Below are 18,018 nucleotides of genomic sequence, written 5' to 3' on the forward strand. Positions count from 1 at the left end.
TATAAAACCCACAGAACAAATTTGTATAGACACAGGAGGCAAACAAATCAGAAGTGCTCTGCTTTGTACCCAGAGAGGCTTAGAGTCATATCACATGGAAATTGCTTTAATGAACTTTTATAACCCTGATGACAAAACTAAAGGTATTTCACAGTGATAATAGATATAATTTCACAAAAATGAAATGGTGAAGTAGACTCTCTGTATATCCCTATGGTCTACAAATTTAATGTGTGTCTTTAAACAAAAAATATTCATGAACTAGAGAAACAAGTTTGTGGCCATAATCAACTCTCTGTTATGTCACTTTTTATAATATTACTTGTGTTTAAAAATCTGCAGTTCTGGCTTGGCATCTGTAGCTCAAGTGGTTAGGGTGCCAGCCACATACACTAGAGCTGGAGGGTTTGAATCTAGCCCAGGCCTGCCAAACAACGACAGCTATAACCAGGAAAAAAAAAAAATAGCCAGGCATTGTGGTGGGTGCCTGTTGTCCCAGCTACTTGGGAGGCTGAGGCAAGAGAATTGCTTAAGCCTAAGAGTTTGAGGTTGCTGCGAGCTGTGACACTGGCACTCTACCCAGGGTGATAGCTTGAGACTCTGTCTCCAAAAAAAAAAAAGAAAGAAAAAACCCCTGCCATTCTAGCTTTAGGATAAGGAGTCCAAAAATATGACAGTTCTTTTCATTGCCCTTGACAATTACTTTTAAACAGTGAACATAAGAATACATAATTAGAGGAGGTGGGATACTATTGGAGTGGCCGTATCATTCAAAACTGGTAGAAGGGTACATTGAGACCTAGCCTAGCTTTTCTGGAGGGATCATAAAGTGAGCCTTCCAGCCTGATCCAGCCTGTGGCAGTGGGTAGGTGATGTGTAGATAGTAAAATAATCAGGCTAAAAGGCTAAAAGTGTTTACGGTTAACAAAAATCAGGCCTTAGATTTTTATCTGGCATATTTCCAGAAAGAGAAAATACAGGTTCTGCATCTTCTCCACGTGCAGAGTGAGCTCCTGGTCACAGGCCTGTTGAACATTTCTGCTTTCTTTATCTCCCAGTTCAAAGCAAGAGCCAGTGTTTTGGGGTCTTCTTCAGTAACCAACTCCAAATCCTGACTACATAAACTCAGCTTTGGAGCAGGCCTCTCCTTCAGTGCAGTAAGAATCTGGCTTGCTAGTGGAATTTCAAAGGAAATCTCTCTGCCGATAACTCATGCCAACTTCATCTACCTCTTTACTGAAACCAGCTCTGGATTCTTCCTGCTTCGACAGGGTGCTGCCCTCCTTCTCCAAAGCCTAGAGATAAAGCTCCAGGAGTGCTTGGACTGATGGGCTTCCTCCCTCTGGTCAAGTACCTACTGGAACATGGTGTGGAAGCCGTGGACGGTGCACAACTTTGGCATTGTTCTTGAGTCCGAATGTGCAACATCAATGAGTACTTGGAGGTCCTCCTCTGGCAGGAGGATGGATCCTCCTCTGACAGGAGATCTTTCAGCTACCCAGTCACATTCTTACACTTTAATTCTGCTCCACTATCTGTTTCATCTACCTCAAAGTACTCTTGAGAATCCCAAGCTGTAGCTCCATCTGAATTGATATATACCCACTTCTCATCACTGACCAATGCCACAAACTTAGTATTAGAAGATAGACACAGGAGGGAATCATCATCAGCATCCACATGGTGCCATCCTCTGCCAGCACCAGGGTAAGTGAGTCAGAAACTTACCAATAGCCAGAATGTCACAGGCCTTGCTCCTCAGATCCTGTAGGAAAGAGGCAGCCACACCATGCTGTGGTTGTGGTACAGCAGACATAGCTTTAGAATTCAAATTTCTCCCAGTTCCTGAGCTGTATGCTCTCTGTCACCTCTATACTCTGTAAGGTGGGAGCCTGACTAAACAAAATAAAAGTACAAAAGCAGTCATGAATCCACTGTAAACACTGTTGAGTTTTACAAATATCCCATCATATCACTTAGTAACAATTTTACCACAATAGAACTAATATCAAACCAATATTTGCATTGGGGATGTAATCTAGACTAGCTCTGGAAAAGGCATCCATTGGATTTTCATTTTGTATAATTAGTTGTTATTATAAATACAAAATCCAGTGATTATGACCAGTTGGTAAGATAAAGTTTTGGTATATAGCTTCAGATTTATTAAGGCATCAAAAATATATTGATCACTTACTATGTTTTAGATACTGTGTGAGATAACAGAGATGCCTAAAGTAGAAAAATCAGCCTCTGACCTTATTCAAGTATGACTGAAAGTTTAATGGAGAATATGTCTTCTATATAGAGTAAAAAACAATCCTTAGGGTTTAGAAACGTAATGGTTTATATGCAGAAGAATGTCTTATCATATAATTGGCTTTAGATGTACATTCTCATGCTGGAAAGGCAGTGTAGAAAAAATATGAACTTGAATCAGGTAACCAGATCTATATTCCCATTTTGCTGCTGTTCATTCATTAATTCAACTATTTATCAGATATTTACTGAGAACCCACGTAACACGAGAAATTGTGTTAGGTAGTGGGGAGCATGGCAGCGAATAGGAGAGCCCAGCACCCTGTCCTCTATCTGTGGGAACATGAGCAGTTGGCTTAACTTCTCCATGTCTTTAACCTTGCGTTAATTTAGACCAGTTGTCTAAGGTTTTTTTGAAAAGTTTCTTGTTATCTGGCTTCCTAATTGCAATAAGTAAATAGCTTTTTTGATTGTAGCCAAAATGACTTTTCAAAGGAGAAAAGGGGATTTCTGTGAGAGAGAGGAAGAGGAAGGAGAAAGGGCGGGAGAGAGAGAGGAAGGAAAGAGATTTGAACATACATTGCTTCAAGATTCCAAAGAGTTACAATCAGAGGAATCTTTCAAGTAACTTTCGGGAAATGAGCTGCTGAACTCGACCAATCTGTTCTTTCTGGTCAATGAAAGAGACGTAGGGTTTGAGGTTCCTTGCAAAAGGGACTGGCTAATTTAGCCCCTCCCACAAGACCAAGGGTCTGTTACATCTCTGTTCCTTGAGTACCTCTCTCACTGAGACGAACTACAGCAAGCAGAGACTGAAAACAAAACAAAATCCCCAAAACGAGGAAAAAGGAAGAAAACAGAAGCTGCTACTTATGGAAGATACAAAGGGTAAGACCAAAATTGATTTGATCTGAATTCTTAAGAAAAAAAGAGCAAAAGCCCAGATCAAAAGCAAGTACTTGAAAGAGCAAGAGGCAAAAAGCCCTGAATGAACTTTCCCACCCTCTTCCTTCTGAGAGGAGGCAGAGAAAGAACTTTGGGAACTTTTTAGGAAGCGGAGCCCAGGGTTGTATGTAGTTCAGGGTGGCTCTTTGGCAAGCTGGAACGACTTATAAATATTCATTATTAATTTGATCTGGTTTTTTAGATGCAAATGACTTTTTTTCAGTCCCCTTGCAGTTTAAGATGCAGCTGCCTCATCTACAGTCGGGAGTCATCCAGCCTTGGATGTGTACTTTAGCGTGTTTTGTAGAAGATGCTGGGCTCTGTGTGTAGATTTGTTTTGTTCTTGAATTTCCTGCATGCTTTCCTGTGGTGAAATTAGTAAAAGCTTCTCTGCTGGGAGTTAGACAGAGGAGTTAATGTGGCAAGAGGCCGTTACCACAGGGCCCTAAAGTGTGTCTTCCAAAACCTGAAATGTGCTGGGGAGCTTGTACGTAAGGGGAGGGGTGTGGAGGGGGAGAGGGGACGGATGGAAAGAGGAAAAAGAATAGTTCTGTCTTTAAATAGCAGGTCATGTCTGAATGACTACATTTAGATTTTGTGTAAAACCTACAAGAGCAGCCTAGTTTGCACAGATGGTGTGCAGTCTCTGTCTTTTACCTCTTTTGGGCATATTCTGCTGGGACGGAGAGCCAGCTGCTTGCCAGGCTGTAGGAGCCAGGAAGAATGTATGTCGCAGTGAGGGAGTATAGAGTTGCAAACCTTCATCATCTCTGACTTCTATTATCTGTATAGAATGGGGGATAGTCAACAGATTTCTTAAGGATTATAATAATGATAGCCGTTAATATTAAAGTCTCACTTCTGACCTGGGAGCTGTACTAAACATATTACATGTGCTATTTATCTCAGCCTTATAAGATAAGTACTATGGTTATCATCCCCTTTTCCAGATGACAGATGAGATTGCAGTACTGAGAGGATAGCTCACTTCGGGATTACTTAGTTAGTAAGTGGTGAATTTGGATGTGGGCTTTTCCAACTCCCCCACATTGTTCTGCTTTTTCTGGTGCCCTAACATAAATTCCCAGCTTGCAAATCCTTGAAGTGCCTGAGGAAATGAAACTGATGAATTTGTACTTTGCAAGCAAGTTCACACACATTTTTCTCGTTTGATGCTCATATCCATTCTCTGGGCTAGAGAAGCAGGTATTGTTATTATGGCCTTTGACAAAAGGGAGAAGCTAAGGCCAAGGTTAGATAACATAAATCACATAGCTCATTGTTGAAAGTATGGGACAGACTGCAGAGCAAGCCCAGTTATTTCTGAACTTCTGTTCCTACAACCAGCTGCGCATCACTGATGCTTTCAATTCCCCAAGGGAACTACTCCTTTCCTCCCTCTCAGATGGTTGCAAGGCCTTATTTGGGCCTTTTTTTCCCCTTTAGTCTGGAGCCAACCTGCCTGGGGTTGAATTCTATCTCCACCATTTACTCTGTGCCTCAGTTTCCTCATCTGTAAAATGAAGAGTATAATAATAACAACATCTGTTTCATAGGGATGTTGTAAGGCCTGAATGAGGGATTCATGCAAAGTTCCTAAAACAGAGCCTGAGGTATAAGCTGAATAAATCACTCTTTGAAGCCTCATCTTGGGTGTTATTCCTCCTTTTAAGCCTTCTCTGACCTTTCGAGCCTAGATTAGGCCCCATTTTGGATGTTTCTGTAGTACTTCACCTTTTATGCCTAAGGTGGCACTCATGGTACTTGTCCACATTTCTGCCTTCTGTGCCATCTTCTCCCCTCCCCAATTAAAATTTCTTTAATCGCCTTTGGTACTGCAGTGTGTAGTGCAGTTTTTTTCTTCAGTCTCCAAATTCATGGCAACTTTAGTGTCAATGTGGGCAGGGTGGTGGGAGAGGGGCCACGGTCCTGATAGAGGAACAGGAGGCAGCTGCAAAGGGGTGCCCATGTAATAATCCCAGAGGGTCTGGTGTCAGTAAGTCATTCAGGGAGTGGACAATACCAAATACTGATTCAGGAGGAGCCATACATTGTTCAGTGGCCAGTGGTCAGGGTGGCAGGGTTCCATAAACTTCTCCAACAAGGTCAAAAACAAACACTACAGAAGTTGGCCCTGGGTAAAATCATAAAGTACATTAAGTTTTTTTTCAAGCACCCTCCTTTTCCTCTTCCTGGAAAACCTTCAGACTAATTTGGCAAATATTATTCTGTGTCTATCATTTGTATGTCCCTATGCCAGATGCTTGAGATATAAACAGTTTGCTGATGGTCTAGTTGGAAACACAGACATATTCATGACCTACTCTAATTGAAGCCAGACTCTGTGAAGTGCTAATGATAATAGCTAGCGTTGATTATTATGTCAGACATTGTTATGTTTGTATGTGTTATTTTGTAATCTTCGTAACAATTCCATGATAGTGGTTATGTATCTTATAGCCGTGAAAAAAAACCATTTGCCCACAGTCATGTAGGTATAATAGGCAGAGAGGGAATTTTGACCTGTGTAGGTAGGCTGCAAAGCCTGGGATCCTGATGGACAAGTTCTGCCTTCCTAAGAGCTGTAGTCTAAAAGAAGTGCCATAATGTTGTGGCACATGCCTGTAGTCCCAGCTATTCAGGAGGCAGAGTCAGCAGGATTGCTAGAACACAGAAGTTCGAGGCTATAGGATGCTAAGATCATGCCTTGATTAGCCACTGCACTACAGCCTAGGCTACATAGTGAGACCCCTATTTTAAAAAATAATAATAAAAAGAAAATGCCACTGGAAACAAAATAGGGAGTGATGACTTCTGGAAAATTTGTCAAAATATGGGATACTTCAGTTGTAATCTAGAGTCTGATACCTATGACAACAACCCCCTTCCTCCTCCAAGCAATGCTTAAAGATCTTTTCTCCCTTTTACCAAAACTAGCAGTAGAAAGCTCTTTCTCGTTTTCTGAGTTCTGAGCAGGCAATCTACTTTTCCTGTCCATCTGGGAGCCTGAGGTGGGTGGACTGTTTAAACTCAAGAGTTCAAGTCCAGCCTGAGCAAAAGTGAGACCCCCCCAATTTCTACCAGAAAAACTAGTGGGCATTTGTGGCTACTCAGAAGGCTAAGGCAAGAGGATCACTTGGGCCCAGGAATTTGAGGTTGCTATGAGCTATGAAGCCACAGCACTCTACCAAGGGTGACAAAGTGAGACTCTGTCTCAAAAAAATAAATAAATAAAAAATAAAAATAAAATGTGGGCAGTGACTGTGGCTCAGTGGGTAGGGCACCAGCCCCATATACTGAGGATGGCAGGTTCAAACCCGGCCCCAGCCAAACTGCAACAAAAAAAAAATAGCCGGGTGTTGTGGTGGGTGCCCATAGTCCCAGCTACTTGGGAGGCTGAGGTAAGAGAATTGCCTAAGCCCAGGAGTTGGAGGTTGCTGTGAGCTGTGACTCCATGGCACTCTACCAAGGGCGATAAAGTGAGATACTGTCTCTAAAAAAAAAGTGAGAAATTCCTTTGTGTGCATGATGATATAAGTAATACAACACATCCCCATTAAAGAAACTTGATAATATAGATTAGGGAGGGGAAGAAAAATAATTACTTTTTGTATTTTGGTGTATTTTCTTGCAGTTTCTTTTTATAATGCCTGGATTGTTTCTCTCATTGACATTTACTTGAGTAGGACCTTGAAAAATTATGAGATGGCACCATGATCATTAGGCTGTATATACAATTTTAAAGGTTGGCATTTACTGTAGCAGTGAAGCACAAGTCTTTTCCATTTTATAGCATAGTCTTTGTTAGCATAATTTTTATAGTCACATAGTTTATTTAACAATTCCCCTGTTATTGAACATTGAGGTTGTTTCCATTTCCAATAAATGTCTTTGTGCAGGAAGTTTTTTCCATATGCAGCATTCCATTCTGAGGATAGGATCTGAGAAGTAGAATTACTGGACTAAAACTTGTTAATGTTTTTTAAAATTCTTTATTATGTTTGCCAAGTTGCATTCCTAAAGGGTGGACCCTTGGTGATCCCACAAGCAGTTCCTGTTTGGCGGCATCACTGACAGCTTTGGTATTTTTGTTTTTAAATAATCTTATCCACTTGTTAGATTTTTTTTAGTTTGTATTTATTTCTAGTACATTTGACATTTCTCATTGATGTGCTTCTTCTTTTGTATATTCTTTTGTATATTCCATCCTTTGCAAGTTTATAACTTGCATGAATTTTGTGTTTTTAAGTTAATTTATATGATTGTTTTATCACATAAGATATTTAAGTTTTTCTGCCGTATTTGTAATAATTTTTCTGAATCTGCTCTTAATGTTTTCATAAGGAGATTTATAGCTATGAATATAGATGAAACACTTTTTTATATATGGTGTTTTCTTAAGTAGTTTGATGTTGCATTTTTATTGCCTCTTTAATGCAGGATAAAAGTTTTAAAGTTCTAAATGATTTTTGGTTTTGTTTAGATTATTATTTTTTCATTTTATTACATAATGATTAGAGAATATGGCTTTATAATCTTTTAGGTTTTCTTTCTTTCTTTTTTTTTTTTGAGACAGAGTCTTATTATGTCACCCTTGGTAGAGTGCTGTGGTGTCATAGCTCACAGCAACTTCAAACTCTTGGGTGTAAGTGATTCTCTTGCCTCATTCCCCCAAGTAGCTAGGACTACAGGCACCCACCACAGCGCCCGGCTATTTTTTGTTGCAGTTGTCATTGCTGTTTAGCTGGCTCCAGCCAAGTTCAAACCCACCAGCTTCAGTGTATGTGGCCAGCGCCCTCACCTCTGAGCTACGGGCACCGAGTCTGAGGTTTTCTTATAATTAAGCATTTATGGATTTGTATAAATGTATAAATACTTGTGAATAAGATATATTGTTCTTAAGATACATAATTGGATATTTATTAATAAATCCAGTCTTTCCAGTTATATGGTAATCTATCCCCAACTGTAATATTCTTCTATGTAAAATTGTAGTATATATGCATTTATTTTTGTATACTTTATTGGTACCAATGAGTATTTCAGTTCCAGAAAATAAATGAGATAAGAATATTTTTTACTGTGGCTATTTAGAAAAGAGAGATGGAGAGTTGGGAATATAAAATGAAGATAAAGTAAATGCAGAGGAGTAATTCAATAAAGTCTTGGAACAGATAAAGAAAGATGAGGTAACATTTTCTGATAGTATCTTAGATAACTGGACCTTGTGTGGCTATGTAATTTTAGGTAGTACTGAATGGACATGGCAAACATTTCTAAGGCTTCCCTCCCAAATAAGGGCATGCCCAGGAGGCCAGAATTAGAAGGTGGGTTTGGCAGGAATTAGGAGGTGGGAATCAGAATCTCTGAGCTATTTAATCAGAATGATATTTCTCAGGCACAGGCACAGAAAGACATTTGAAGAGAGGCATCATCAGCAAAATGAGTTTTTAGGCATTGCGCTGAAAAGTCATGGAAGAGAAAGTTTCCAATGTTGATACCATCTTTTGCTTAATGTCTTTATTTTGGTGTGCTTAAAAATAAACATAAGAGTTTTTTCATAGATTCTTCTTTCTTTTTCTTCTTTTTTGGTTAATATATATTAACTGTGGTAGGCTGCAAAGATATTCCAGATCCTAGAAGTTATGAGTTACATATGGAAAAGAGACTTTGCAGATGTGACTAAATTAAGGATTTTGAGAAGGGGGATATTATCCTGGATTATCCAGGTAGGCAATCACAAGTGTCTTTGTAAGGGGGAGGAAGAAGAAGACTTTAACATAGAAGAAGGCAGTATGACCACTGAATCAAGATATCTTCACTGGCTTTGAAAGTGAAAGAAACAGCCACAAGGCAAGGAATACAGCTCCATAAACAGAAAAAGGCAAGAAAATGGATCTCCCCTATGGCCTTGGAGGGAGTTTAGTCAGTCCATAGACACCTTGATTTCAGTCCAACAAAACTGATTTCAGGCTTCAAACTTGCAGAACTATAAGAGAATAAATGTGTGTTGTCTTAAGCCACTGAGTTTGTGGTATTATGTTACAGCAGCCATAACAAACAAACTGATACAGTAAGTGTTTAATAAATAGAAGTTGTGGTGGCTTTAGTTAATAATCAGGTTTATAGTGTGCATTAGAGATACTAACTCAGTTCTCAAACAGTCCTATTAAGGTTGGTACTATTTACTGTCCACATGAGACACTGAGGAATAAATAGTTAAGGTATTCACTTGAAGTCTTTCTTGGTAATACTGGTAAGTGTTGAGATTCAAATCCATAGTTGTTGATATTATTATTATTATTGGGAGTTATATAATTCACATATACATTCACTCACTTAAAGTGTACAATTCAGTCATTTTTAGTATATTCACAGAATTGTGTACCACCAGCACCACAATCAATTTAAGAACATTTGATTATCCCCCAAAGAAACCCTATATCCATGAACGATCACTCCTCATTTCCTCCCTCCCCACCCTTCTTCTGAATCCCAGCTAGACAAACACCAGTCTATTTTCAGTTTACCTGTTCTGGACGTTTATTTTATATCATTCCATTAAGTGGATCTACCACATTTTATTTATTGTTCGTAGTTGGTGGATATTTGGGTTGTTTCTATTTTTTGGCATTATGAATGATGCTGCTTGCACATACTTTTTGGGTGGACTTAAGTTTTTATTTCTCTTGGGTATATACATAGGAGTGGAGTTGCTGAGTCATTCATTTGAGGACCATCCAGTCTGTTTTCTAAAGTAGCTGTACCCATCAGCAGTGTATGGTGATTTCAATTTCTCTATATCCTTGGCAACACTTGTTATTATCTATCTTTGATTTTTAGCCTTCCTAATGAGTAGACTATTAGGAAGTAGTATCTTGTGGTTTTGAACATCTATTTATGTGTTTAGTGGGCATTTGTATATCTTTTTTTGAGAAATATCTATTCAGATCCTTTGCCCATTTTTAATTTGTTTTTTTTTTATTATTAAGTTGTAATAATTCTTTATCTTTTTCAGGTACATGATTTCCAAAATTTTCTTTCATTCTGTACGTTGTCTTTTCACTTTCTTGATGGTGTTATTTGCAGTACAAAAGTTTCACATTTTGATAATGACCAATCTATCTATATTTTCTTTGGTTGCTTTTGTTTTAGTTGTCATATCTAAGAAACCATTGTCTAATCCAAAGTCATGAAGATGTATGCCTATATTTTCTTCAAAGAGTTTTATAGTTTCTTCGAAGAGTTTTATAGCCCTTACATTTAGATTTTTGATCCCAATTTGAGTTCTTTTTGTGTATGTTATGATAGAGATCCAAATTCACTTTTTTTTTTTTTTGCAAACGAATGCCCAGTTGTTCTAGCAACATTTATTGAAAAGACTTTTCTTTTCCCCAGTGAATTGTGTTTGCACTGTAGGTGAAAATCAACTGACCATAAATATTAGAGTTCATTTCTGGACTTGCAGTTCTACTATTGATCCATATGTCTATCTCCATCTCCATCTTACACTGTCTTGGGTATTATAGCTTTGTAGTAAGTTTTAAAATCATAAAGTGTGAGTCTTCTGATTTTATTTTTCTTTTATAATATTATTTTGGCTGTGACAGGTTCCTTGAATATCCAAATAAATTTTAAGATTAGCCTGCTAATTTCTGCAAATAAGCCAGCTGATATTTTGATGGAGATTGCATCAAATATATAAATCATTTTGGAGAATATTGTTATCTTAAAAATATAAAGCATTCTAATCCATAAATGTATGATTTCTTTCTATTTATTGGGTCTTATTTGATTTTCTTCAATGATATTTTGTAGTTTTCAGAATATAAGTTTTACATTTTTTTTATTGAATTTGTTTCTAAGTACTTTTCTCTTTGATGCTATTATAAGTGTAATTATTTTTAAATTTTATAGATTTACTTTTAATTACCTTAATTACTCCCAATACTGTATTCCTATAGATTCTGTAGCAATGGTTCAAATAATGACTACTTCATGCCCTTAATACAATTAAGGCACTTTTAATATAATACAGTTGCCTGCTGTCTGTTCACTTCTATTCATGTTTTACAGTCTTTACAGTCCATATTTTGATGAAATATTGAGATAATTCCTTTATCCACTTTGTATTAAATTCTGTTCCCCCTCTCTTTAATTTGGCTGATATATTTCATCTATCTTTATTTTTAATTTATATGTATCATATATTTTTTAGATGTATCTCTATAAACCATGGGCTTTTAAAATCCAGTTTGGGCCTCTGTTTTAATATAGGAATTTAAAGAGTTCACATTTATTTTATCTGCCATTCTTGTTTTATTCTTTCTGTTGTTTAATGTTTTCTGCTATTGTACTTTTTGCTATACAGACTGTAGGCTTTTGTTATTTGTTTTTGCATGTATTTCTGCAAAGCTATGGATAATAGACATCTTTTTTTTTTTTTTGAGACAGAGTATCACTCACTTTGTTACCTTTGGTAGAGTGCTGTAGCATCATAGCTCACAGCATCATAGCTCACAGCAACCTCAAACTATTGGGCTCCAGCAATTCTCTTGCCTCAGCCTCCCAAGTAGCTGGGACTACAGGCATCCGCCACAAGGCTGGGCTATGTTTAGAGACGGGGTCTTGCACTTGCTCAGGTTGGTCTCCAACCCGTGAGCTCAGGTAATCCACCTGCCTTGGTCTCCCAGAGTGCTAGGATTATAGGCATGAACCACTGTGCCCAGCCCAGACATCTTATTTTTAATTCTACCTCTGGAGGTCTTAAGTTAAAAGAAAAGCAGTCCTGAGCTTAAATTTATCTTAACATCAAGATGAAAATGAACAACTATGAGTATTTAATCCTTAATGAAGATTAAGAGCTTTTGCTTCCCTGTGTCTTCCTTTCTTATCTAAATATTTTGTATGACAATATTATAAACTCTAATATTGAAAATTCTGTTATCATTTATCACAGGGGTTTTCCTCTTCATTTAGGTACTAATAATTAAGCTTATCCCTCCATGAATTCAATGAATTTCAATGTAGCTCTTATGCCGGTGGTTCTCAACCCTCTTAATGCCACGGCCCTTTAATACAGTTCCTGTGGGCTGCGACCCACAGGTTGAGAACTGCTGTCTTATGCCTTTCCCCACTCTTGAGTCCTTAATCTTGATTCCTTTCATAGTGATCTAGTAATCATACCAAAATAATTTTTTAGAAAATACATCAGTGTGGTTAAAGAATGACAACTTGTCTTTAAGATAGCAATCTTTCCCCCTCAAGTCATGGGAAATATTCTCCATTGTCTTGAGAAGTTTGATGTTGTAAAGAAGTTGCTGTAGTTTGAATGTGTCCCCCAAAGGTGTATTTTCAAAGCTTAATCCCAATACAGCAGTACTGGGAGATGGGGCTTAATGGAAGGTGTTTTAAGTCATGAAGGCTGTACCCTTATGAATGGATTAATGTCAATTGTTAAAGTGCTTGAGGATACAAGTTTGATCTCCGCTCTGCTGCTATCCTGCCATTTGCCTTCTGTCATGGGATGCTGCACAAAAAAAGCCCTCAAAAGATGTTGGCCTCATGATCTTGGACTTCCTAGCCTCTAGAGCTATAAGCCAAGTAGACTTCTGTTGTTTATAAATTACTTAGTCTATTATAGTGGCACAAAATGGACTAAAAAGTTGAGGACAACTGTTTCTCAGCCTGAATGGTCATTTTTTTCTTGAAATGTATTACTTTGATCACTGGAAATAGACTTCCTTTTATAGATTTTGCTTGGAAAATGGTAAACCATTTTGATTTCCAAATTCAGGACTTCTTTTGCAGCAAGAAAGATTTATTCTATCATGACTTCAGTCAGTGCTCCTGCTTTGTTTTTTTCTTTTTCAGGGACCTATGATTTGGATCTTTAAACCTCACATTTCCTCCCTTGTTCCCTCCCTCCCTCCCTCCTTTTTTTCCTTCCTCCTCTTTCTTTCCTTTCTTTCATTTATTTTTTATTGAACTCTGAGAATAGTTTCCTAAGATTTTCTTCTACATTACTGATTTAATTTTACTTTACTATCTCCAGTATCAACTTTCATTCAGGCTATAGTGTTTTTGGCTTCCATGAAATTTTTTATCTTAGTCTGTTTCTTTTCATAGAATGTCCTTTTGTTTACAGTTAAAAAGACAAACAAAAAAGATTTTCCTCTCTTTCCTGAATCATATCTATTTTTGCTGGCATGCTTTTCCTCCATTCTTCTTTATACTTTCATGCAGAATTTATTTAATGTAAGGCCTTAACCATGTTAAGAAAGAGATTCTTTTTTTTTTTATGTTTTTACAAATGAATGTGTGTGCTTTTCATCTTATTCTAAAAAGAATTTAAGGAAATATTAGGAGAGATTCATCCCAGTCTAATGTTAGAAATGGCTGGAATGTTTAGTCTGTCCATGCCTCCCTCAGATTCTGTTTGGATCTTGGAAAATTGCAATCACCTAGATTGCACTAGATCCCTATCTAAGTGTGCAAGACATCTAAATCCTCTAGGCAGAAAGGGTGACTCAAATCCAGGAAAGAAGGTAAAAGTCCTCTTGTTATATGTAGTCATCATTGGAAACATTTATCAAATACAAATCTAGACTAACACCCAGCCAGTGTTATTTAGCCTCTGTTTCTTCTTTGCTTTAAGGTAAGGTGTTGTTTTGTAGGCGAAATATAAACATATCTGTCTTCTCTCTTTTCTTCTCTGTTATTCTATGACTGAGTTAGCCTGCATCAGAGTTAATTAGCCAGTATCTTTTTTTAAAAACATGTTAATTAACTCTTTACTAATTAGCCTGTAATTATTTAGAGAGAGAATGACTTAGTTGTTTACTTTTTAAACATTTTTAAATTAATATGAGGGTATAAATGTTTAGGTTACATTGTTTTCAATTCTAGAGTTGTAGTTGAGCCCTTCACCCAGGGATGTGCTGAACACCCTCACATTGTGCATATTGTAGGAGATCCTGCTATTCATCCTCTTGCCTCCCCCTCCCTTCTCTCCCTTCTCCCTTGCTAGACTATATTTGTATTTTATCTTTAATGTGGGCATGTAGTTATTTACATATTTTATTTCATATTAGTATTTAGTATTTTGAATATTTTTTTCTATTCTTAAGATATTTTACTAAGAAGAATGTATTTCAACTCCATCTAGGTAAACACAAATTAGCCAGTATCTTTTCGCTAAATAAAGGGACATTTCTCTCCAGTCATTGCTTTTCCATTGAACTGGTTTAGTTTCTCCTTGATTTTATAATTGAGGGCTAGAAATTAGGTTATGACGTGGATTTTGAATAGAGCATATAGGTATACAAATTTGGAGTTTAGGGGAGAAGACTGGACTAGAGATATAAATTTGAGTCATTGGGTGGGGTTTAAACTCAGTGACACTGGATTTAAATGCAACAAGACTGGATGAATGAATGCAGATATGAAAGAAAAAATGTTCCAAGGACTGAGCCTTGAGATGCTCTGACTTCAAAGGTTCGGGACAAAAGGAAAAACCGTCCAAAAAGACTGAAAAAGTGTATGTATGTGGCATGTATTGGGTTGCGGGATGAGGGATAAAGTAGGGGAAAATGGTGTCTTGGGAGCCACATAGAGAAAAGTGTTTCAAGAAGAGGAAGTGGTCATCTGGGCCTAATACTGCTCATGGGTCAAATAAGGTGAAACTGAGAATCTACCATGGCTTTTGGCATAGTGAAGGTTGTTGGTAATCTTGATAAAACACTTTTGGTGCTGTGTTGGTTACAAAATTCCCCTGGAGTTTTTCCCATTACTTTGTCTTCCCTTTGTTCCTAACCTCTTCTGTCTCCCCTTAAATAACGAGGAATCAGTGACTTCCAAAGAACACAGTTAAGATGGAGAGAGGTATGGTTCCTTAAAGGAGATTTAGAGCCTTGGTACCAGAAGAAAAGAAAATGGATTCTTAGCAGACAATAGCAACAAATGTTCACTTCAGCTAGAAATAGCCTATTTCTTTGCTGTGTATTTTCTATTTATACCTCTACCATTAGTTACCTATAATGTCTTTGAGGAACAGAAACAGTTACAGGAAGGCATGTGACTCCCTGGTGCTGACAGACCATCCAGATTGAAACATTTTCTGTGGAAGAAAAACCAGAGGCCCTTCAGGGCCAGGAGATATGGTCTTTTTCAATTGTGACTTTCTCAACAAGCTTGCCTCAGGATTCAGATTGCAAAGACAGCTCAAACCTCAAGCCCCTACCTTCTGTTGCTCTGTGCAGAATTCTCACATGGCTTCAGAGGGGCGGCATATCTGTTGCAAAACTCAATGGTTGGGAGGACTCTGCACTTTCAGGGAGGATTAGAGCAAGGGAGGAGTAGAAAATCTCATTTCAGATGTGGTCTAGGTAATACTCTTAGCATTTTAAAAAGTTGTAATGAATTTTAGTGGTAGAAGGGACTCTGAACTAAAATAAGTCATTACATTTACTATCTTTTTTTTTTTTTTTTAGAGACAGAGTCTCACTTTATCGCCCTCAGTAGAGGGCTGTGACGTCTCAACTCACAGCAACCTCCAAGTCCTAGGCTATTCTCTTGTCTTAACCTCCCAAGTAGCTGGGACTACAGGCGCCCACCATAACACCCAGCTATTTTTTGTTGCAGTTTGGCCAGGGCCAGGTTTGAACCCACTTCCCTCAGTATGTGGGGCTGGCGCCCTACCCACTGAGCCACAGGCCCTGCCCTTCATTTACTATCTTTTTAAATTGTAAAAATAATAAAAGTGGATAAGAGAAAATTTGGAATATGTAAAGATCAAGTAAGAAAATAAAAATTTTAGCTTGGTGCCCGTGGCTCAGTGGTTAAGGTGCCGGTCACATATACTGGGGCTGGCGGGTTTGAACCCAGCCTAAGGCTGCTAAAACAATAATGACAACAACAACAAAAAAATAGCCAGGCATTATGGTGGGTACCTGTAGTCCCAGCTACTCGGGAAGCTGAGGTAAGAGAATTGCTTAAGCCCAAACGTTTAAGGTTGTTGTGAGCTGTGACACCCACGGCCCTCTACTCAGGGTGACATAGTGAGACTCTGTCTCAAAAAAATAAAAGAAAATAAAATAAAAATTTTATGTAAGTTTATTACTCATAACTATATCATGTGACTTTTCCTCTTTTTGTGCTACTTTTTATTATTTATTTTTTAAAAATTTAAGACCATGGGGCGGCGCCTGTGGCTCAGTGAGCAGGGCGCCGGCCCCATATACCGAGGGTGGTGGGTTCAAACCCGGCCCCGGCCAAACTGCAACAAAAAAATAGCCGGGCGTTGTGGCGGACGCCTGTGGTCCCAGCTACTCGGGAGGCTGAGGCAGGAGAATCGCCTAAGCCCAGGAGTTGGAGGTTGCTGTGAGCTGTGTGACGCCACGGCACTCTACCGAGGGCAATAAAGTGAAACTCTGTCTCTACAAAAAAAAAAAAAAAATTTAAGACCATGTTATACACACCAATTGCAATGTTCTATTTTACTTTATAATTTGTCATGGCAACTGCATGGTTTTTACCATATGATCTTCTTAATGGCTGCATATAATGTTCCATAATTTGAAAATATGCCATATGTTTACTTTACCATTTCCTTTTGTGGAGCATTTGGGAAATTTTCAATTGTTTTGTTATTATAACTAGTCATGGACCAATTTCAGTGCATATTTTTGAAGATCCAAATTGCTGCCAGATTTCAGCAATGTATGAGTGACATAACCACTAAAGTCCTGAGGTGGGAAGGAATGTGGCTAGTTGCATAGCTGGTTGGCAAGCTGCCTTTTGGATAGATCCCCACTCCTTTCCTCAATACCATGCTTTCGGTCACATTTCAGTCTCCTGTTAGTGATGTCAAAATGATTCCTTTGGACTTTGATCACATTTAACTTTTTCCTGCAAACTATACAACTCTTGCTCACAGCAAGCTAGTCCCCCAGTTCATCTCTGGGTATGAACTCTGTAAACAATTAGAGATGTCATTTTTCATGAGAGAAGATGGGCTTCTTTTTTTTTTTTTTTTTTGAGGCAGAGTCTCAAACTGTCACTGTGGGTAAAGTGCCATGGCGTCATCATAGCTCACCGCAACCACCAACTCTTGGGTTCATGCGATCCTCTTGCCTCATTTTTTTTTTTTTTTTTTTTTTTTTTTATTGTTGGGGATTCATTGAGGGTACAATACTCTTGCCTATTTTTTTCTATTTTTAGTAGAGAAGGGGTCTCACTTTTTGATCAGGCTGGTCTCGAGCTTGTAAGCTCAAGCAGTTGGCCAAGATGGTGCTTCTTAGATATATTTTCCTTGGTAGGACTACAAAGGCTTTCCCATTAGTCAGAATTCCCATTAGGCACTCCCTGATACATCTGCAAACTTCCCGGGGTTTCCTTGACTTCTTACTTTACTGTGGTATAGTCATACTTCAGAGAGATTATGGGTTCAGTTCTAGACTATTGCTATAAAGCAAATATTGCAATAAAATGAATCACATGGATTCTTTGGTTTCCAAGTGCATATAAAAGTACATTTACACTATACTGTAGTCTGTTAATTATGCAATAATAGCATTATGTCTATATCAACAATTTTAATGTTAATTAAAAAGACTTTATTGCTAAAAATTGCTAATATCATCTAAGTCTTCAGTGAGTTGTAATCTTTTCATTGGTATACATTCTTGCCTCAATGCTGATGGCTGCTAACTGACCAGGATGGTCTGAAGGTTGGAGTGGCTGTATCAATTTCTTGAAAGAAGACAACAATAGTTTAATACATCAATTGCCTTTTCTTTTCATGATAGAGTTCTC

The 18,018-nt window shown here is 38.0% G+C and overlaps 1 protein-coding gene across 4 annotated transcripts in view; it reads left to right on the forward strand.

Moving 5' to 3' along the window:
* The first annotated feature begins 2,873 nt into the window (after positions 1-2,873).
* The window catches only part of ENTPD1 (ectonucleoside triphosphate diphosphohydrolase 1), a 187,343-nt gene continuing 172,198 nt past the window's right edge, over positions 2,874-18,018 (forward strand). For 2 of the 4 annotated variants that reach the window (XM_053582846.1, XM_053582845.1), the window contains exon 1: positions 2,874-3,147. In XM_053582846.1, coding sequence (XP_053438821.1) covers positions 3,132-3,147 — 16 coding nt within the window. In that variant the 5' untranslated portion in view covers positions 2,874-3,131. The remainder of the gene's footprint in view (positions 3,148-18,018) is intronic. The other 2 variants (XM_053582847.1, XM_053582848.1) reach the window with 2 other exon arrangements.

This window comes from Nycticebus coucang, chromosome 3 (genome assembly GCF_027406575.1).
Source record: "Nycticebus coucang isolate mNycCou1 chromosome 3, mNycCou1.pri, whole genome shotgun sequence".
In the NCBI taxonomy this organism is placed as follows: domain Eukaryota; kingdom Metazoa; phylum Chordata; class Mammalia; order Primates; family Lorisidae; genus Nycticebus; species Nycticebus coucang.